General features: G+C 44.7%; 1 protein-coding gene across 2 annotated transcripts in view; it reads right to left on the bottom strand.

Moving 5' to 3' along the window:
• MAP6 (microtubule associated protein 6) overlaps positions 1-23362 on the bottom strand; it is a 55977-nt gene that overhangs the window by 29112 nt on the left and 3503 nt on the right. Inside the window, exon 1 of one of the 2 annotated variants that reach the window (XM_018571238.1) lies at positions 18969-20281. The exons of the other annotated variant lie outside the window; for it this stretch is intronic. Coding sequence (XP_018426740.1) covers positions 18969-19654 — 686 coding nt within the window. The 5' untranslated portion in view covers positions 19655-20281. Of the gene's footprint in view, positions 1-18968; positions 20282-23362 lie in introns of those variants that run through there. 2 annotated transcript variants of the gene reach the window in all.

Raw genomic sequence — 23362 nt, 5'->3', positions numbered from 1 at the left:
CATTTTTATTTAAAGAAAACCCCTGGCTCAGCCCCCTCCCAGTGTTTCTCCTCGGCCTTGGAACCCCCCCACTTTATATTTTGCTTTTTTTTAATATACTTACCTTTTTCCAAAGTCTCCAGGCTGGTCATACAGGATATGCAGGGTCCTCTTCTTCTCCCAGTGGTTCCTGGATGCAGAGTTGATGACGTCAGCGCTGCTCTCTGCATCATTACACTAGTAATAATGGGACGCTGTGGTTGAGCCCACTGACATGGCAGCATATGCCCCACCTTTAATAGCAGTGCCTCCTCAGTCTTCCGAGCTGAATAATGCTGACTGAGGACATCTAGTGGCAAAGAAGTAGTACTGCAGGGGACAACTTTTGATTGCTTGCCATGTTTCTTTTTAATAGCTGTTGGAGGTCTACTTAATTTAAAAAAAAATGTTGTTGGAGTTGGGCTTTAAACACAAAAGCTGTCCACACACAACAAAGTGTAGCAAGTGTAGCATAGAACCAAAGAGCTGCTGTACGGGCTATTTACAATTTACAATAGCCCGTACAGCAGCCAAAGGCGGCCGAGTGGCTCAGCCAAGCCCAAGGCATATGCTTCGGCTCAACTGAGCCGAAGTGACAGCCGAAGCGGGGCAAACAGCCTGCCGAAGAGCCGGCCATAAGCCCTGCAATTGACAGCTGGGCGGAGCCAGTCGTGAATCTCAAGGCTCGCTCCTCCCAGTTGTAATGACAGATCAGACCACGGAGGTACCGAGCAGAATAGGCGAGCCGAATGCCACTCAGCGGCATTCGGCTATTCACTTACTGCCGTTCGGGCCCAGATGTTGGATCGGCTGAGTCGAAGTGCAGCCGAAATCAGCCGTACAAGGCTTAAGTGAATAGCCGAACGTCGTTCGGCTCACTATACTTCGGCCAGGTTATTCACTCGGCTGCCTTCGGCGGCTTTGTGAATAACTCCCTAAATAAATAAAAATTCTTGGCCTGATTGTTTGCCAAACGCATCTACAGACCAGTACTGCAGTATGTTTGTGTTGCCATTTTCACTTATAGCCGCCATGTCAGCTGCACTTGGTAATGAGGTCATTAAGTGTGACCTTCCTAATGCAAAAATAAATGAAGGAGCACATGGACACTTTTTTTTTACAGTGCTATGCAACACCCTACCGTGCACTGCAGCCTGCTGAAATGGAGGTGCCTTGTCCTTGTGCTGGTTGCTATTAAAAATGAATGGTTCCGCAACGCAACAACACATATAACGTGTGTGGCCGAGCATTACCAGCACGCAGAAGTGTAAATGGGCCCTAGGTGTTCCTCTTTGGAAAAAAACATACATTTGATGGTTCTTTGGATGTTATTGGATGCTATTATTCAATATATAGACTTATAAAATTCCTTGTGGATTATTGTGTACTGTAACAGACACATTTTCTCATTTGGGACTGCACTTGTTATCCACAAGATCCAACCGAGTGGAGGACATGATACTCTTCAAACTCTTCAAACTTTATTCCACATGCATCTGTACAAAAAAACAACCGCTGACACGTTTCTGCCTTATTCGGCCTTAGTCACAGCTATGGCTAAGGCCGACTAAGGCAGAAACACGTCAGCGGTTGTTTTCTGTACAGATGCATGTGGTATAAAGTTTGGTTTTCTTTGAAAGAGCATCATGTGCTGGTTCTGCAGTTTTTGAGAGAATCATCCCAGAAGAGGATTATCCGTGCACCAAATGGATGCATGACAAGGGGTGAGCTGTGCGCTTTGCGTTTCTAGTCTTCAACTGAGTGGAGGCCCTGGTGCTTTTTAGAGATTCTGTCCTGTTCTCACAGATAATGTGAAGGCTCTGCTCCTTAAAGCAGACCTTCACCCATTAAAATGAAGTGTTTGCTCCTGGTGTCACCCCTCTCACTCTTCCACAATTGGCGAAAGTTTTCTCATTTTGTTTATTACACTTTTTGTGCTGCAGCCCAGCACTTCCTCCTGCCGTGCTTAGGCGAGAATGATGTAGCGAACCCCCTTTGCCTCTTGGAATGTGTGTTGTAGACATCCTTGGAGGCAAAGGGGGTTCCCTACGTTATTCTCACCTAAGCAAGGAAGGTTTTACTGAAAGGTAGATACACAATACAAGATTCTGCGCATGCACAGACATGGCATTGCTCTCTGCCATGTATTTGGGAACTGACAGGGACCCGTAGCATCTCTGTGTATGTGAGGGTAGTCCTGCGAATGCGCACACATGCCACAGTTCTCTACAAGGTCCCAGATAGCAGTAACCAGTGGCATGTGCGCACATGCATGGGAATCCCCCACACATGTGCAGATGTGCCACAGGTCTCGGGCCAAGACCTGGCAGAGAGCTGAGACTAGGGTTGCTACCTTTTCTTTCAGCGAAACCCGAACATTCTAGCAACCTAAATTATTTGGGGAGAATGAGTCACGGATTATTCATATGTAAATAATGCCACCCATTCATATGTAAATATCACAGTTAAGACTATTTTCAGTGGGGGGCCAGTAGCCCCATCTTAATTTTGGTTGCCCCTGTCTGCCTGACATCATGTGTCCGGGTCTCAGCTGCCATGAAACCCGGACACAGCATTCAAAACCCGGACTGTCTGGGTGAATCCTGGACAGGTGGCAAGCTGAGACACATCTGCGCATGCACTGGGTATTGAAGATAGAGGCACAGAAGAGCAGCACCAGGAGGGGTATACCACAACGCATTATAGTCTGCAGAGGGTCTAACTATAGGGATACAACAACATACCTCCCAGATTTCTAAAGGGAGAAAGAGGAACACTTTTCATTAGTAGATGGATGCCTGAAGTCCATATGTGCCGCACATTTTACATAAATGATGACATTTGCAAAGAATATAATTTCGGCCCTGCAGTGCCCCAAACCTTAGGAAGATGGCCAAATACAGTCAAATCCAAAGGCCGACTGCGCAGATAACACAGATTTTATGGTTCACCAGCATTGATTTTAACTGCTTGCACAGAGTTTTGCCTCTATAATTGAGACAGAATGTCTGCCATGTTTTGTACATGAAACCCCCGGAACATGACAGAATCCGACATTAAATATGACAGCCTCCAGCTAGGCTGGAAGTAAACTGTCAGGTTGCAGCTTTCCTGAAGCCTCCACTCCGACAAGCAGCAGGGACTAGTTTGTCCTTTGCTTTCTCCCTTCATAGAACACACAGTATTTTTCCCTTCTCTGCTTCCTTTGTTCTTGAGGCTCCTCCTCGCCCAGCTTTTCGTACGGCCGCCTCTCTCTCCCATGACACCATGATCACTACATGGCATGAAGCTTGTCTGCAGAGCTGTGCTCTATTCCGTCCTGAACATCATCTCTAAGCTTTTTTTTTATAAGTGGCGTGCTGCTAGACCAGGAAAAAAAGCTCTGCTCAAATTTGTCTTATATGCCTTTCTGCTTTAACTCCCAGCGTTGTCTTGTTTTTTAGATCTTAGAGATATAAATGGTGAATGACAAGTTGACAAGGAAGGTGTAAGAACTTAGGTACTGCTCCCCATCTTTTGAAAAGAGATACCTTTTTGTGACAATATTTTTAGGTAGCTTTTGCTGCTCCCTAGTCATGCTTTCACAGTATCTAGGGTTACCTCACATGGCCCTGGTCATTTTTTCACAGTATCTACAGTTACCTCATGGCCCTGGTCATTTTTTCACAGTATCTACGGTTACCTCATGGCCCTGGTCATGTTTTCACAGTACCTAGGGTTATCTTGTGGCTTTGGTCATGCTTTCAAAGTATTTAGGGTTGCCTCATGGTCCTGGTCATGTTTTTACAGTATCTAAGCTTTCCTTGTGGCCCTGGTCATGTTTTCACAGTATCTAGGGTTATCTTGAGGTCCTGGTCATGCTTTCACTGTACCTAGGGTTGCCTAGTGGCACCGATCATGCTTTCACAGTATCTAGGGTTGCCTCATAGTCCTGCTCATGGTTCCACAGTATCTAGGGTTGCCTCATGCTCCTGATCATGCTTTCACAGTATCTAGGGCTGTCTTGTGGCATCGATCATGCTTTCACAGTATATAGGGTTGCCTCGTGATCCTGCTTATGCTTCCACAGTACCTAGGGTTGCCCTGTGAAGCTGCTCACGCTTTTGCAGCGTCTAGGGTTGCCCCATGCTCCTGATCATGCTTTCACAGTATCTAGGGCTGCCTTATGGCACCAATCATACTTTCACCGTACCTAGAGTTGCCTTGTGGTCCTGGTCATGCTTTTACAGTATCTAGGGTTGCTTGTGGTCCTGGTCATACTTTCACACTATCTAGAGTTGCCTTGTGACTGGTATTTTGACTGCCTGGACAATAAATATGAGATTTGTTTGCCAATTGTAAAAACAGAATAGAGGCAACCTTAGTTGTATCAGATGGGAAAAAAAGCAGCTTTGTCTCGCCAGGTCAGGAAGTGTGCTAGATCTACAGAACACACACCTCTCCATGACAATGGGAGAGCTCTTGTGTAGTATACATAGACAACTGGGACCAATACTGATAAAGGTGCAGATAGCACAGGAAGTTATTCGTTCACAGGATTGCTGGCAGGATCTACAGGTCCAGTATACCTGCTTGCACTTATTTAACACATGTATCAAAACACTTTAAACAGTATATATAACAGATCAAAAGGAACCATATAAAAGAAGTTAATTGTTAGGGTTTACATACACTTTAAACAAGGACATAACGTCACTGATGCCTAAACTCGTTATGATCTTCGTCCATCATCCCCAAGTGCTATAGACAGATTATAAATGATGCTATAGATTTCTTAATGTAATTACAATTGCAAAAAACTGATAATATCAATAGAAAATGTAACTACAAAAACACAAATCATACTTCTCCTACTGAATGGTTGTCATAGGTAACATTACAGCCATTTCTTAATACTATTAGTAGAACATTTAGGCGTATGAAGCCTTTGCCCTAGAATGCCTATGATTAGGTTCTGTACATGATGTAGTGAGTAGCTACAGCAAGTGAAGTAGCAAGGCCAGCTCAATGGGAAATTGTTATCCTCGGCTAATCTGGCTTAAGGACTTTGCTGTTCTCAACCTTGATGTTTCAGGACCCATGTTAAATTATATCTAAACGTTAACTGGATGGTATTTAGTTTGCTAAATCACTATGTATCATAAACAAATTGTTTTTCTTTTTTCACTAAATATTGTTTATTCTATTTCTCACCTTTCCTTATGTCAATGCTTTTGATCTCCTCCAGTCTATGCACTCTCCATCATCAGACCGGCTTCCTAACAGTGGCAATGGTGGACCATGCCTGCGCAACGGGCTACTGCATATGGTTTCCACCCGAGGCTCATGTAACAGAGTGACAATGCAGAAACAGAATTTGTAGAGAGTTGTCACCCTATAGCATGACCAGGGTAAATCAGATGTAACCTATTCCTTTAACTAACTCCTAGCAAGTCTAATATTAAGCAGGGCCTCCTTTTGCCGCCAATACAGTCTTGACCCATCAAGGACTCCACTACACCTCTGAAGGTATGCTGTGATATCTGGCACCAAGCCATCAGTAGAAGAACGTTTAAGTCCTGTAAATTGTGAGGTGGGTCCTCCATGGATTGGATCATTTTTCCAGCCCATTCCACAGATCCCATACGATTTGGAGAATATGGAGGCCAGTTCAACATCTTGAACTTGTGTTCCATAAACAATTCATCCATTTTTGCAGGGTGGCAGGGCCCATTATCCTGTTGAAAGAGGCCACTGCCATCAGGGAATACCATTTCCATGAAGGGGTGTACTTAGTCCGCAACAATGTTTAGGTAGGTGTTAAGTGTCAAAGTAACATCCACATGAATGGCAGGACATTTCCCAGCAGAACATTGCCCAAAGCATCACACTGCCTCCACTGGCTTGCCTTCTTAGTGGTCATATGTTATGGTTAATTGGTGTAAATGTTCTGATAGGGTTGCAGGTCCTTGGTGTCTCTGGCACCAGTTACCTATGTCAGGCCAACAGTTGCAATACACCGCTTCGGGAACAATATCAGTTGAACACAGATCTCTACAAGTTTATAACTAACCATTCACTACAAACTGACTGCACCAAACAGAGGACACCATACTGAAGATGGGTCCCCAACCATTTTTTAAATCCACCAGATGAAACCACCTTTAAGGATTCTAAATCACAAAATCAGCTGTCCTAACTTGTATCCAGATTGCCTGATGTCCATCCAGTAGGGCAGGTGGGAGGGAAGCTCTCTTGACAACTGCAGATCTTCAACTAACCTTTCCTCATTTCTGCCCACGGACCACCTTTAGGAGCTTCTCCCAATCAGCCCACCTCATCCAAGCAGGTAAGTGACCACTGACATTTTGCTATCCATTTAACCCTGCATTGCCCACTTCACAACGGCTCCATGTCAGAATAAAAAAATAAAAAAAAACAGGGAAAGGTTTACTCTGCTCGAGCAGAGTAAACCTTTCTTGGAGAAAGTGTTTCTCTCCTGGGCGGCCAGGAGCGGGAGACTCCCGAAGCGCCGGTGAGAGTTGGAATGTCTGGAGATCATTGTCCCTGGTTAGCTGGTAACCAGGGACGCTTATCTCTCTGCAAGTGGCCGGAGCCGGCATGGGGCCGAAGCTAGCCGAAGGATCAGCCGAAGCTACGGCTACATCCTTCAGCTGCTTCCTGAATGGACCCCAATATTGGGTTGATGGGTGATCAAGACACCACACCCATTCTTGAATACCAACTTTACATATACTGTATATGTTGGGGGTTTTTTTGGGCGACAATTAATAAAGCATTTTTTCCTTTCTTTCTTAAAATTTGCTCCATTTATTAATTCGTAACACAAAGACAGATTACATTAATTAAAAATATTTGTTTGGGTAAACTTTGGACCTCCCCATTTGTTCAAGAATCCTCCTTGGGCCACCAATCTTACATGATTCTACTCAGAACATACTCTTTATCATCTAGGGTGCCTTGGCCTAAAAAAATTGTAGTAGTGTGACTATAATGTGAAGGGGGAATAAAGACTAAGGTGAAGGGGCTCCTGATGTAAAAGAGGGAACTCTGATGTGAAAAGAGGGACTCTGATATGAAAGTGGGACTTCCAATGTGAAGGGGGACTACTGATGCAAAAGGTGACTCTGATGTTGGGGGGGGATCTTGATTTGAAGTGGGCACTTCGAAGTAAAGGGGCAAATCCACTTTTTTGTGTGGGGTCCCCCCTAAAATCTATGACATTCTTTGACTGGGGTGCCTCGAGATTTTGCACACTTTTAAAGTGTGACACAGCAAAAAAAAAAAATAGCTTATCTATACAACAAACTATCAAAAGAATGTTTCAGAATGTTTGGTTGACAGTGGCCCAGTTCAATGCGTTTCACGGTTTGCTTCTTCAGCAAAGGAGGTATTTTATTGAGATTTGATGTGACTGACATACACCCAGTAGTGGAGGATCCCCCCTAGTGGTGGGGGCCGGAGGAAGACACACATAAGACCAGCTGCCTCTATATTCCTCTATTTTACAGTTATTATTATACAGTTATATGTAGTGAACCGCCTCTACACAAAAGGTTGCATTCATAGTACCTTCTATGGAGAACCTTCTATGGAGAACCTTCTATGGAGAACCTTCTATGGAGGGCATATCTCACAAATTCACTTTGTCAATCCATAAATTCCCAATGCCTATAGTTACACCGCTCCTCCAATATTAGTGCTAGCAAACTCATACACCAGGTATCACCCCATTAGGTGCACTGCAACAAACCTGTGTATAGGTGGCTCCCTGTCTCCAGCCCCCAGCCAACTGCTCCAGGCACCATAGACCTGTATTAAATGTGAGGACAGGGGGCATTCCAACAGCAGGAGCACATGGCAGAGAGGTGACAGCTGACCGCTAAGGGAGTGGGGATCAGGTAAGTAAAACAGCATTTCCCTTTCTCCTTGGCATAAACGAGCAGTTTACCGATGCAGTGCAGGGGGAGCCCTACTGCAAGGATAGTTTTGGGGTTTGCCAAAAGTTTACATTTTACAGTAAATAATCAGTTGATTAAATCTATACGTAAATCTTTACACCATAAGCCACATTACACCCGACTTTGAAATACTGCAGGTGCCACTCCCTGAAGTGCAAAGGAGGGCACATCTATTTTCTGCAACACTTGCCCTATATTGTAGGTTTAAAAAAAAAAAAGTGCAGCAGGCTCTGCCTGGCTCCAGAGGCTGCACAGCATTATCATTGAGAATTACTAGCCCTTCCGATGGAACTTATAAAACCCCCCAAAATGTGGCAGAGCAATTTTAGCAAGGTTGAAAGGTTTTGGTAGAAATTGTCAAACAGAATTAAAAGCATTTGTTGGACCGCGCCCAAATACTGGATCACTATTAATTATACAGTATATGCGGTTTTGCTGCAGTGTATTGAGGTCAGATGGGTGCTGCAAACCTGGTTCAAAACAGTAGTGTAAATATCACATGCACAAGGAATTTTATACTATTAATGAATCCTTTATGGGGTGACAGTGTACCCACTTGTTTAGAACTATGACAAAGCATAGATGCCATCTGTACAAAATTACTTCATGGGGTGACTGTGTACTCACTCATATAAAACTATGATCAGGTATTATTATTATTACATAGTATTTATATAGCGCCAACAGTTTGCACTGCGCTTTACAATATAAGGAAGACATTACAATTCAAGACAAGATGGTAAGGAGGGCCCTGCCCTGAGGGCTTACAATCTGAAAGAGGAGGGGGAAATGATACATGATACCATCTATCCAAAATGACTTAATGGGCTGACTGTGTATCCACTCGTTTAGAACTATGACCAGGTATACATGCCATCTTTCAAAAATTACTTAATGGGGTCTCTGTGTGCCCACACATTTAGAACTATGACTTGACTAGGTATAGATACCATCAATCCAAAATTACTTAATCAGCTGACTGTGTCCACTCGTTTAGAACTATAACCAAAACCGCACAAACTCTACCATTGCAAAAATGGTAAAACGACATGCCCTTGGCTCCACTTGAAGGGGGCGCCACTCCATGGGTCAGCGACAGTTTGCCGACACATGGAGACAGCTGACATTTTGTCTCTCCCCACATCTCTCCCTTTCCCATCTCCCGGTCAGGCTCTTAGCAACCAGGGACGCTCTGGGTGGTGTCCTGCCCAGCTCCTGGCAACCAGTGACATCACTGACAACCAAGGGTCATACACATCTCCCCACCAGGCTCTTCGCAACCAGGGATGCTCTGGCGGGTGTCCTGCCCAGCTCCTGGCAACCAGTGACATCACTGGCAACCAAGGGTCCTACACATCTTCCCACGAGGGTCTTAGCAATCAAGGATGCTCTGACGGGTGTCCTGCCCAGCTCCTGGCAATCAGTGGCATCACTGGTTGCCAGAAGCTGGGCGGGACACCGATCAGAGCATTCCTGGTTGCTAAGAGTCGGGTGGTGAGATGTGTAAGGGTCATACACATCTCCCTGTCTGGCTCTTTGCAACCAGAGCAGGCTAGGAGATGTGTCTGCGGGCGGGACGCCGGCCAGAGCATCCCAGGTTGCTAAGAGCCAGGTGCGGAAATGTGTATGGCCCTTGCACATCTCCCTGCCCGGCTCTTAGCAACGTGGGACCCGCTGCCTAGTGTCCGCCCAGCTACTGGCAACCAGTGATGTTGTAGATATGCCTCTGTGTGTGTGTATATACTGTATATTTCGAAAGCAACACGATTTCCATTTAAAACAGACTTTTCCACTACTGAATCCTCCTTGCAGTCAGTGTTTGATAACATTACTCAATCACGCTTCAAAAGACAAAAGATTTGTGACTGCACGTTCCTAGTTTCCAGGCCTGGCTAAACTCTGCAGGGGCAGTTAAGTTCAGCACTCAGCTGTTGTGGAACTACAATTCCCATGAGGAATTGCATGACTTGGACAGCCATGATCATGGTGGGACTTGTAGTTTCAGCACAGCACCCCTGCCTTAGGGATGTATGGCAATATTTTCCAGCATGTTGGAAAGTGTTTGCCATCTGAAAACCAATTGCCCAGGAGCAGAGGGAATATATGGAGGCTTTAAATATTCTGTGCTATGGTAAACAAGCAGAAAGAGAAAAGGGAATATTCAGATCTCCCATAGTTCCCGAGGACAGATGCATGTCTAGTTAAGTATATTAGGTCAATATTAATATGTCAGTAAATCAATTTTATTTGCTTTTGAGTGTATCTGTATCTGAGTGCATGCTCAACCTTTCCTTCCAAAATATTTGATAGTAAATAGTTGGTGAGCCCTGCCAGGTCTCTGTATCACCTTGAGAGTGGCAACGCTTTTCCGGACGATCCTCTGTCTTCTGTGCTGCCACAGTCTCTGTGCATGTTCAAGACACCCCCACGGGGGAATCTGCGCACTTCCCTGTTTCCTCCCTATGTTCTCTTGGAAGCCCCTCCAAGCCATTTATAATGATCACCCCTGCGGCTATTGCTCCATCACCCCATCACTCCATTCACTTGTAGGAACCCTTGGATATCCTTGATGCTTGGGACCTTCTCCCCTCCTTCCCAGAATGTAATGCTCTGGCCTGAGCACCCATGGTAAGTATCAGTGGATCTACTCTTCAAAAGTATATTACCATCATTTCCCCTAACGATCTCCCTATCTTCTAAATAAAGAGCAATTCCGGGCAGAGAAGGAAAAGCCATGATTTCAATTGATTGATTTATGAATCCTATAACTGCGATAAGCTAAAGTCTCATTCACTGAGCTCACTGTGACCCCCCTGCAGCCTGATGTCACAGACCATCTAACAGGCTCGGTAGAAGAAGGGTGATAGAAGTGCATTTGCTGACCTCCGTGTGTTGTTCTTGCATCACTGATCACATTTAAACTTCCCAGGCAGTTTTGGATCTGATTGGTGGCTTGGAAATATGTATGATATTGGCTTTTTTTTTTTTTTTACTGTATGTAGAAAGCAGTGAGGGGTCTGCAGGGGTGTTCCAGCATCAGGAGCGGGCATGTTCCATGATCACCAGAAAATAACGACAAATGGCTATGGAGAGGACAGGTACAGTATAACAATGCCTGGGTGAAAAACTGAAGCCCTCAACCAGTTGTTTTTGTTTCTCTGTGTGCGTCTCATGGCGTCATTTTAGTTTTTGCCCGGAGGGAACCTTTTGATAATCTTCTGTTAGCTGTTGCACCAATTATTAGGGTTTTCCTAGCTGCCACCCTATGGATAAGGGGGATTTACTGCCAGCTCCATCTTGCTGCCATAATCCGGCTACTATATGATTATAGAATAACTGTTATATTATAACAAATAAATTACAGAAGATTTGAATAAGAATGCCCATAGACACAGGAGGACGGCATAATGTAGGCTCAACCCAAGTGTCTCCCAGCACCTCTGATGGCATTGGCAGAACACTTCATAACCAAGAACGGTTTGAGTGAGCACTCAAAATTAACTCCGTTACAAAAACTAGAGGCCATCACCTAAAATTGGTGGAAAAAAAATTCCAGCACAAGGGGCGAAGGGGGTTCTTCACAGTAAGATCAGTTAGGGTCTGGAACTCACTGCCACAGGCGGTGATTTCAGCAAATAATGTGGAATTGTTCAAGAAACTTTTGGACGATTTCTTAAGGGACCGTAATATACAGGGGTACGGGTACTCCTAGAATGAGATCCTAATAGGTTGGACTTGATGGACTAATGTCTTTATTCAACCTCAAATACTATGTAACTATGTAACTCATATTAAAACAGAGAGCGGGAGTAGGGACAGGCTGTTACAAGTGGATGTAGATAATACTGCCTATCTTAGGATGGTGACAGTAGCAAACAGAACATGTTTTATAACCTGTCCAATCAATGCAACCCTTCCCCCTTAACCCTACTGAGAGCTCTCACCTTGTGGTTGCCTTTCTTATTAAGTTGGCCAAAAATATTACAAATCGATCAATGGATATTTGATGAAAAATTGCTTTTTTTTCTACAAGCGCTCTATGATCGCTTGTGTTTCCAACCATTACTACAAAGGTACAACTGAGGTCCATCAGATGTTTTTTCCAGGTTCAGTCCTCCTATTCATCAATTCCCATTAAAAAAGTCAACTGAAAACAATAATTGAAAATTAGAATAAAATGGCAAAACCCAACAAGTATCATTGTGTCTGATTGGAATGGAAGGAATTTCAGACCCAAGTGATCTTTTAGATTGCATTAAAAAAAAATAAAAGTGCATGGCTGCCATAAATGTTTAAAGAGACCCTGTCACTTTGCTTATTCAGGTTCTCTGAAAGGAACAACGCCCCCATCACCACCACTACTCACCTTTCTGAATTGCTCTACTGTTAGGTTCCTCTTTGAGAGTCCTAACATTGTGCAAGCTCTGTGTCTGTCTCCCCGTGTGTTCATGTCTGTTAATTGGCCACACGAGCCTGAGCAATGTGGGGAGGAGGTCAGTGTTCCCCTATATAATGAGTGAGAGGAGTTGTTTTCAGGAGGTTTCTGTCTTTTACCTTAATGGGTAAAATGAAGGCTATTCTTTAAAGCTGAACAGGCAAAGAGCTGAATACATAACTGAAATACACATATTTGATGAAGAGGTGCAATTTAGGACAAAAGGCATTTATTTGTTTTGCCCTGCTTCCCTGACCTAACAGATCCCACCCTCACCCTCCACAGTTGTGTACTTCCCGAGATCCAGCATCTGGGGCCCCCCTGTGTTTGTTTACATCGTACACCTTAGCCGCCTCTCTGCACAGTAGAGTCACATAGATTTCAATGGGGCTCATCTACCTCTGTCTCCCGGCTGGGAGGTGCAGGGAGATAACCCCATATGGAGTGCTACAGCAAAGATACAAGCAGCAGCGAGAGGACTTCAGAGCCAGATGTAAACAGACACAGGAGGCCCCGGATCTCGGTAAGTACTGTGTGCATCTGTGGAGGGGAAGGGTGGGGTCTGTGATGTCAGTAGACGGGAACAAAAAGACTAAATGCACTTTTTCTGAATGTGAACTTATTCTTGAAACAGTCTTATTTATAAGATAATTCTGTCCAGGCAGTTTTACCACTTGTGCACTGCTGCCAGATAGCCATGGAGGGTGACTCCACTTGCTCTGTTAGCATTAAGACATACATTGGTGTCACCTTGCTCCATGCAACCTGCTGATTGGACACTGAAAGGAGCAGCAGCACGCAGATAAACCTTCAACCCTGCTTACTGCCCTCAGCACATGATTGGCTCCTAGCACTGCCCATCCCCCTCCCAGTCTTTGCATGGTATAGCTGCAGGAGGCCGCTATCAGGACAGATTCAGGTACTTAGGGTAGCTGCATGCAAAAACACATTTAGGATTTGCTCTTACTCGTTTTACTACAGTTAAAAAGCAATCTGTGGTGCTTTTCATATTAAATTGCACCCCAATGCACCAATGCAGTAGCGGGCAAAGTACCCGTATGTGGTGCATTAAAAAAAAACAGGGTCAAGTCCATTTTTCCATGCATTGCCAGAGCATTCAACACTCTGCACATCTTATTGTACATTAATGAGTTGCCCTAATGCATGCATAATGTGAATGGGGCCTTCATCGTTTTTAAATAAATGCACAACCGCATTAAAGTGTGTGTTGTTTTAATAGCGGTCCGCAGTTCATCTCCAGTGAGATGAACTGCAGACTGCTACTGAGCGATCATTGTATGGCCCCATTTACACCTGCGTGTATCCTCGTTTTTGTGCGTTGTGTATAGGGCAGCCCATTAATTTCAAAGGCCTGCCCTATGCATGACAATAGCACCCAAGAAGTCCCCGCACCGCACCATAACACATGGTATGCTTTTTGGTGCGATTTCACACACACGAAAGCACAGAGGGCAGCAAGGTGCATTGGGGAGTCATTAAAAATGAATGACACAGCAACACATCTTACAAAACAACAAGCGTGTTGGTGCTCTTCAGCAACACGTACACAAATATGCATCTACACACATGTTACTGCAACTCACAGATGTGAACAGGGCCTAAAGGTGACCTCAAAGTCATTTTTTATGTGACTGGATGTTTACACAGGAGGATACCTGCCAATGGACAGGGAGACATCTAAACGTCTTGTGTATCACAGGGACATACCAACGTTTCTAGCCTCTATAGTGGCCTATAGATGAAAATGACTTATGTGCCTTTAACGTATATGCAAATCCGATCACTAAAACTCGTATTAACATGTTAGGGTCATGCCAAAAGGCATTTGCAATATTTTACAATCTGCATCTTTCATTATAGAGTGGCAACTCTATAATGTCTACCAATTGTGCTCCTTGTGTCCCTGTCTACCAATTGTGCTGCTTTGTTGTCACCAGTGGCATATCTAGGGTATGGTACATATGGCACATGCCTGGTGCCACTCCGTGGGTCAGCAAACGTTAGCTGACCCACGGAGACAGTGGACATTTTGTCTCTCCCCACTAAGGTTGCCACCTTTTCTTCAAGCGAAAACCCGAACACTGTAGCGACGTGCTACACTACACGAGCGTGCAGACATTTATTTCTTGGGAGAATGAGTTGCGGCTTATTCATATGTACATAGCGCCACCCATTCATATGTAAATATCACAGTCCAGACTATTTTTCAGTGGGGTGCCAGTAGCCCCTATCTTAATTTTGGTTGCCCCTATCTGCCTGACATCTTGTGTCTTGGTTTCTGCTGCAGCATTCAAAACCCAGACTGTCCCGGTGAATCCTGGACAGGTGGCAACCCTACTCCCCACCCCTCTCCCATACATATCTCCCCACCCAGCTCTTAGTAACCGGGGAAGCTCTGGCTGGTGTGTGTGGGTCCCAGTTCATAGCAACCGGTGACATCACAGGTTGCTTGGAGCTGGGCGGGACGCCGTCCACAGTGTCCCAGGTTGCCAAGAGCTGGGCGGGGAGATGTGTAAGAGAGGCGGGGAGGCAGGCTATTTTACTTTAAAATGATAATAAACCCGTAATGTAAAATGTGAAATACAGCAGCATACTATAGGACTCATCATGTTTGCTCTTTGCTTTCTGTCCTGTCATTTCTCTGCAATCTCTATTTGCAGTCTCTGTGTACTACCTTAGCATCTTGAAGGTGGCTCCACTGCCTAGCAGGGTCAAATGGAGCCACGCGTACAAGCGCGCCCTAGCTTATGACAAACTAGAAAAAGATGGCAACCGCATAGATTTACAGCCAGCCTTTGTAGACGGGTGCACATGGGAAGGCTCACAACAATACAAAACACAAAAAAAGTTCCCGGCACACCTGCCAGCTAGCCTGCAACAAAACAAATGACTCTGTCAACAGTATGCGTTAAAAGCAGAGGTTTTAGTTGCACAAACCTTTGGCCAAAAGTATGTAGAAGCCACACTGCTGCGCCAAGGCACCTCTGTAAAGTGTGGTCCTAATTCTATTTATACGAGTCTCCAAGTGGGAGCATATTAATGCAGTCGATAGATTGCATGCAGGTGTACCAGGAGGTAGCTTACTCCTCCTCAAAAGGTGCAGGGACGCAATGGAGGCCCAGCAATAAAAAATGCACGCTGGGACCCCCAGTGCGTCCCCACATCCAAAATAGTCAAACTAGAAAGAAATGGTAACCACATACATTTATAACCAGCCTTCCCATGTGCACCCTGCTACAAAGGCTAGTTATAAATGTATGCGGTTGCCATCTTTTTCTAGTTTGACTATCTTTGATGTGGGGACGCACTGGGGGTCCCAGCGGGCATTTTTGATGGCATTCTAGGACCCCCAGAATGCAATTTAGTTTTTTAACGAAATTCGGAAATGCAAACTCGGATTCGGACGCATTCGGATGCATTGGGATTTGGAAATTCGGATGTGTCCGAAGGTCCGAATTTTGATTCGGAACGAAACGAATTGCACATGTCTAATAGTCAGATAGTAACGTGTACAGTGACACAACTAGGTAGCCCTAATCCTTACCCCAAGCCTTGTACAGTGGGAGGGGTTTCTATTGTTAAGCGATCCTTAAAGCTGGAATATTAGGATTTGATTTTTCGAGATTGAACTATATAGATTACCGTTTATGGTCAACCGCTGTTTAAGAAACCTCGATCGAACGCTGCGGAAACTCCAATCACTTTCTAATTGCTTGTTACCATTTCCAGTCGATTTCTATATGATCAGAATTATTCCTTTCCTGTATTAAATATATTGTAATCCATCAAATCCGTCCGATCTTATTAATGGAACGTTTCCTTTGTTCTTTCAATAATTCTTCGTCATATTAGAGACCAAAAAGCTGGGTGAAGGTTGATGAAACGGCCTAAAAACTGCTACATGTACAGCCAGCTTCAAGCCCCCATTCACGCCAGACTCGTGTGTGTAAACGGGTGGCGCGTTTTGCCGCTTTGGTCATTGCGTAAGCATAGAGCCGCCCATTGATTTCAATAGGTTGCCCATGGTGCGACAATTGCGGCAAAGAAGCTCACGGAACCAATTTTTTGCTTGCTTGCTTGTAGCATTTGGGGGCGGCAATAGCAAATAATGGCACAGCATGCATGACACACAATTTGGGCATGTTGCATAAACATGCATGAATGTAAGTCACCTAGAGATTCTATGGCTGTCAATCTTCCAAGCAGACTGATAGGCATGCAGAGATCGAAGAACAGTAAGGCTCGGTCACTGTGCAGCACTACGAAGCAGGAAGCAGATTCTGCTTATGAAATAAATAAATAAATACGACCTCCACAATGCACGTAGACGTATACTGGTGCCACATGCATGACACACGTTTTGGCACGTTGCACAAACATTTGTGAATGGAGTTCACCTAGAGGATTCTATGGCTGTCAATCTTGCAGAGACTGAAGAGCAGTAATGCTCAGTCACTGTGCAGCACTACGAAGCAGGAAGCAGGGTCTGCATATGTAATAAATAAATACAACCTCCACCATGCACATATACTGGCACCACATGCATGAGAGACGTTTTGTGCACGTTGCGTAAACATGCCTGAATGGAGGTCACCTACAGATTCTATGGCTGTCAATCTTCCAGAGCAGACTGATAGACTTGCAGAGACTGAAGAGCAGTAAGGCACAGTCACTGTGTAGCATTACAAAGCAGGAAGCAGAATCCGCATATGTAATAAATAAATGCGACCTCCATGCATGCATGTATTTGGTTACAAACTATATAGAAATACTTTTTTTGAAAGCATAAACAGATATTTTTCATGTTAAACATTCACATTGAACCATTTGCTGTGTTGTGTGCTGTGTTGAAAATTAAAAATTTTAAATAGAATGGGCTGTTAACACACATGCGGTAATACGCCCAATCCCAGGTACCTCTCTGAATGGGCTATTTGGCTTCATATTGGAAGTGTTTATATTAGGGATGCACTGAGTACTCGTACTCGCCCAAATACTCCAATACCTTTCCCGATACTGGAACTTTCGGTCAGAGGGAGATTTCCTCTGACCAGCAGTGGCGCGAGGGAACATGGATCCGGGAAGCTGGTTCCATGCTGTTTGGCCAGCTTGATGCTGATTGGGTGGGAAGCCAGTTTCCCAGCCAATCAATGTCGATCCGGGCAAACAAATCTGATAATATGGTGACACGACCCCCACCCTGCAGACAAATAATTCCCCTCACATAGATCCTTAGCAGCCGCCATTACCGTACCAGTCCCTCAGCCAGCTGGGTAGACTCCAAGCTCTCTCGGAATCTGCAGTCTCCCATGTGCACAGCGCCCACGTGATCGGCCCTCAGCCTGCTACTGCGCATGCACAGGATTTCTGAATGAGCGCTGGGCGGTCTGCGCATGCACAGTAGCAGGCCGAGGGCCGATCACGTGGGCGCTGTACACACAGGAGACGTGGGCAGATCCGGGAGATCCTGGAGAGCGGTGTTTGCCCAGCTGGCCGAGGGACTGCTACGGTAATGACCACTGCTGAGGATCTATGTGAGGGGAATGAGTGTCTGCAGGGTTGAGGGTCGTGTCATCATATTGTCAGATCTGTTTGGCCGGCCTTGATGCTAATTTGGCTGGGAAGTCGGCTTCCCGGCCAATCAGCATCGAGCCGGCCAAACAGAATGGAGTTGGCTTCCCGGGCACTCAAGAAGCCGGGCGGTGGGTAATGGCACGCCGTCTGGCTTCCTGATTGCACGGGAAGCCGGCTTTATGCTAACGGAAGTACCAGTATCGGTACTTGGTATCGGCGAGTACCGAAATATAAATATTGATACTCGTACTAGATACCGAAAAACCGGGATCGGAGCATCCCTAGTTTATATTATATAAGTGCAGTAAGACCCTATAATATATCATTAAAAAGAAAAACTAAATCCAAAAATGATCTAGAAAACCCTAATGGAAAATATAACCAGCTGACTTCACTGCAACTACAGTCACTTCCACAGCCGGGAACTGCTGGCAAACCCGAAATACCTGTGCCAAGGCCAGAAGCAACAGGGAAGGTGCAGTAAGCAGTTACATCAAATCAGAAATAATATTTTATTAGCCTGATTACCCTAAATTGGTGGCAGCTGATTTCTGATTGGCTGCAGAGAGTTTCTTCCCATCAATACTGATTCAATAATTATTACCATTATACCCTCAAATGTCAACAGATGTCATGCAGGACATGAATGGCAACGAGTACGAGGTACTGTCTTGCCCAGAGATTTTCCAGCATGCTGTTAATGTACAATAAATCTACATGTGTGATGAATTATGCTTTTGATGTTCAGTGGTATGTCATTTCAGTCTAGATTTAACCCCCGCATGGCACAGTTGGGTCTCGATTCTACTACACAGATAATCTTGAATTTACAGTGTCATGTATGGTCATGCTTAGCTACCTGTTGGGTATTTTCTCTTTGCTTTGCTAGTTGTTACAGTACATCTGTCGCTCCCTCAATCAGGTCATATTTTTTGGAAAAAGGTAAAAGTAAACTTAACCTGTATGAAGAGCCGCCTCTACCGTCCTCCTCTCCTTGACTTGTCTCCTTGGGAGGTGGTTTGGCCATCAGCTCCCGATGTTGGATGACTTTGCTTTCCTGCACTACAGACACCAAAATCTCCGGGGTCACGTTATATGCAATCGCCACCCTTCCTTTCATCAACCTGTGCTCGAGGCTCTCCCTAGGGTCCAGATCACTGATCCTTTTCTCCAAGGGTGGCAAAATAGAGCCCATGACATCCGTCTTCTTGTTTTCCAGAACAGTGGGATGGATGTGCATGGAGGGGCTGTGAGGGATGGGCTTCGGGATCCAAGGATGGTCACCTTGGCGAGGGATCGGCCAGGAGCGATAATCTTTCTTGTACTGGGTCTCCCTTTCCAAAGGGGCTTCGGAAGGCTGGTACTCGCTTCGAGGTTTGCAGCTGGGCTCGGGGGTGGATTTCCAGGGCTTGTAGTCCTGCCTCATGACGGAGCCCCTGGAAGACAACTCTTTCGATGACCTAGACTGGCCCCCGTAGCACGGCTGGGTTTCTATGGCAGCAGACCCAGGGCGTGGTAGCGACTGAGTACCGTCTGTTACCTCCGAATATTTCGAGAACATTAAAGGGACTGCAATGTCCCCCTTGTCTTGCTTATTGCCGAAACGAGCGATGCAACATGCCCTGGTCACACAAGGCCAAGCCATCCTCGGCAACCTTGAGCTGAGCCTAAGCCGGCTTCCAGGTGTGGCACTGAGCTTCTTTTTTTTTCAGCTGCACCCTCTTGCACAAAAACAAAAATGCAGCTGCGGTCAGTCAGCAAATAAAAACAGCAATTCCTTTCCGGTACGAATTTTTTTTTGCACAGCGGCACCTTGCAAGTGCAAGCAATTTTCTCCTCTCCTAATAAGCCGCTTGCATAGATACGGTAGAGTTGGATCAGGTGAGCCTGCTGACGGAACTTGTCCTCTCATGCCTCCTTCCCCGGTAATTATAAATTTTAATTCTGCAGTCGGCAGAGACGGGCATCCATAGTCAGAAGGAATACGGTGAACATCTCTAAAAGGAAGGACCCCACCCACCTTGCTCTCTGCATCCCCAGATGCTAAGTAGGAGAAGGAAGGAGGAGAAGGGGGGGAGGAGGATTGAAGCTGGCAAAAAGATCTCCACTATGCAGCACCTAAAATGTAATAGTACGGGAGGAGAGGGGAGGGAGGGAAGGACTCTGATGCGTTTAACCCTCTACGCCCAGGCTACATCTTTCCCCAGCTAGCCAATCGTATGCCGGCATCGCACTGCAGCAGGCAACACATCTCAGCTGTGGCAGCCGTAGCGTATAAGATACATCGATGAGAATCTCCTTTCGATGGCTAATGACAGCTGGTTTACAGCTTGCATATTAACTAGCCGCCTCAAAGCTCTGGCTAGGCGTTTTCAGCTATGCAATTCTTTATTTCACTGAGATTCCTGCCCATCCCTCATTGGTAACAGCATCAGATATGTGCCTTCAATCATTTTTATTGTCTGAGAATAGGTGCAGCCAAAGCTTATGGTGTTTGTTGACTTGGTTGGGCATTGTCTTTGTGCAATACATCACACAGCTAGATGATTCAGATCAGCACCGCAGCCCTGGACAGTTCCAATCTGCAGCCCATCGGCAGCAGCAAAAGCCAACATCATGCCTAAGGTTTTATAGCGCAGTGTGAGGTGCCATAAGTCATAGGAACCCGTTAGCAGTTCATTGTTCTGGCTGCTCTTCACGCTTCCTTATTTAATCAGCACGGAGCTTACCGTTACTGGAAGGAGCAGGGGCAAAGAGCCATGATGGTGTCTGGAGTGTAATGCCTAGCAACCGAGCGATGGAAGATGAAATCTATGGTTGCCATGGCTTACATGATTATGCCCATTGTTGTAACTACCTTTGTTAAAAAAACATTCACGGTAATTATAACAGTTTGTGGTATCCCATTGAAGGTAAAGGAATACATAAGGGTAAAGGTGTCCGCGCCAATCGATATGACCGTTCAATTGATCATTCAGTGCAACTAAAATGAATTAAATAAGGATTGTAAACCACAGACCCTGCATTCAATTGATTGATTCCTTGGCGTACAATGTATCGGCATTGATTGCATGGCTTACAATGTATCGGCATTGATTCCATAGTGTACAATGTATCACCATTGATTCCATGGCGTACAATGTATTGGCATTGATTCCTTGGCGTACAATGTATCGGCATTGATTCCATGGCATACAATGTATCGGCATTGATTCCTTGGCGTACAATGTATCGGCATTGATTCCATGGCATACAATGTATCAGCATTGATTCCATGGCTTACAATGTATCGGCATTGATTCCATGGCGTACAATGTATCGCCATTGATTCCTTGGCGTACAATGTATCACCATTGATTCCTTGGCGTACAAAGTATCGCCATTGATTCCTTGGCGTACAATGTATCGCCATTGATTCCTTGGCGTACAATGTATCGGCATTGATTCCATGGCGTACAATGTACGCCATGGAATCAATGCTGATACATTGTACGCCATGGAATCAATGCCGATACATTGTACGCCAGGGAATCAATGCCTTTACATTGTACCTCAGGGAATGAATGCCTTTACATTGTACGCCATGGAATCAATGCCGATACATTGTACGCCATGGAATCAATGCCGATACATTGTACGCCATTGAATCAATGCCGATACATTGTACGCCGTGGAATCAATGCTGATACATTGTACGCCATGGAATCAATGCTGATACATTGTACGCCGTGGAATAAATGCTGATACATTGTACGCCATGGAATCAATGCTGATACATTGTACGCTGTGGAATCAATGCTGATACATTGTACGCTGTGGAATCAATGCTGATACATTGTACGCCATGGAATCAATGCCGATACATTGTACGCCGTGGAATAAATGCTGATACATTGTACGCTGTGGAATCAATGCCGATACATTGTACGCCATTTGATGACGGCTAATGTTTTAAATCCATCACTGGCAGCGAATGTAGCACTGTTTGAGATATCAAAGTGGTCAATGTTGGGGAGGTCTGAAGACTGGGAAATACAGATGTTGCACGTAGATGCTGCAATCAGGGCCTGATCGCAGCATCTTTGTGCAACATCTGGATTTCCCATTCTTCATTGGCTGCATTTCTGGGCACATTAAAGAGTCACCTTAGCTATACAGTATATCCGCTGCCTACATTCGCTCCTAGCTAACCTGATCATCAGGCTAACTAGGAGCGAATGTAGGCAGCGGATATACTGTATAGCTAAGGTGACTCTTTAATGTGCCCAGAAATGCAGCCAATGACCAGCTGAGCGATATGAATCATTTACAGACAGGCCCGCAGGTTCTGTGTTGTTTTATATGACCATGATCAAGCTGCTTTTGCACTCTATCATTTTCTATTTCCATCCTCAAGCATTTAATAATTCAGACCATTGCTATAAAGGGCTCATTCAACGCAGATCCTGGCACACAATACTGTAGTAGGCTGTACCAAAAAAAAAAATTCATAATCAACCAATTTTCTTTTTCAAGGACCAAGAAACTACCAAAGAATTAGGCTTTCCATACACACTCCCTGATGTGATCCAGTGACAACATTCACCTGAACCCATGATAGTCTCATGAATTGTATTCAATCCTATGGCAAAGCTGCCGTCATTGATGTGCTGGGCCGTGTCTCAGTGACGCCATTTGCTCTTAGACTGAATGTTATTCAAAGGAATTCTCCCCAAAGCGATGCCTGGTAGCACCAGATTCCTCGGATCACTTGAACAATTCATGGAGTTTGCATGCCCTAACTATGTCCCTGTGGCTTTTGGAAGACATATTGGGAGGCTAGTTGGCTTGAGAGTATACATATACATTACTGTGTACAGGTACAGCTAGATTCTCCACGACAGGGACAGATGGGAATGGTTCAGCGTCCTTTGTAAGGCACTGCAGACAGTATTGGAACTCAATAAATCAATGACATTTGTCTTTCTATGTACAAAGCGCTCTGTCTTTAATACATTCTGCCCTGTTACATGTTTATTCCAGTTCATAAAGGATTTTGGTTTAAAAAACAAATGAACTTTTTTATTTTTTTTTAACACTACAACAACAACAATCAGGGCGATACCAGTAATAGATTAAATAATGCAAAATAAAGACAATTAAAACACTAATAATAAATGTATTGGATTTAAAACAATATATGATAACGACTTAATTTAGTTTTTTGCTTCGTGCATTACCAACCCTACCTAACCGAATTAACATAATGGACACATTTGTGCTAGTAATGATAATAGCAATAATAATAATAATGATAATAATCAGCATTATTACTATAATAATAATAATAATAATAATAATAACAATAATAATA

This window comes from Nanorana parkeri, unplaced genomic scaffold (genome assembly GCF_000935625.1).
Source record: "Nanorana parkeri isolate BGI_ZX_2015 unplaced genomic scaffold, ASM93562v1 scaffold1708, whole genome shotgun sequence".
NCBI lineage: Eukaryota > Metazoa > Chordata > Amphibia > Anura > Dicroglossidae > Nanorana > Nanorana parkeri.
Note: the sequence above shows the minus strand (reverse complement) of the source record. Positions and strands in the feature narration are given on the sequence as shown.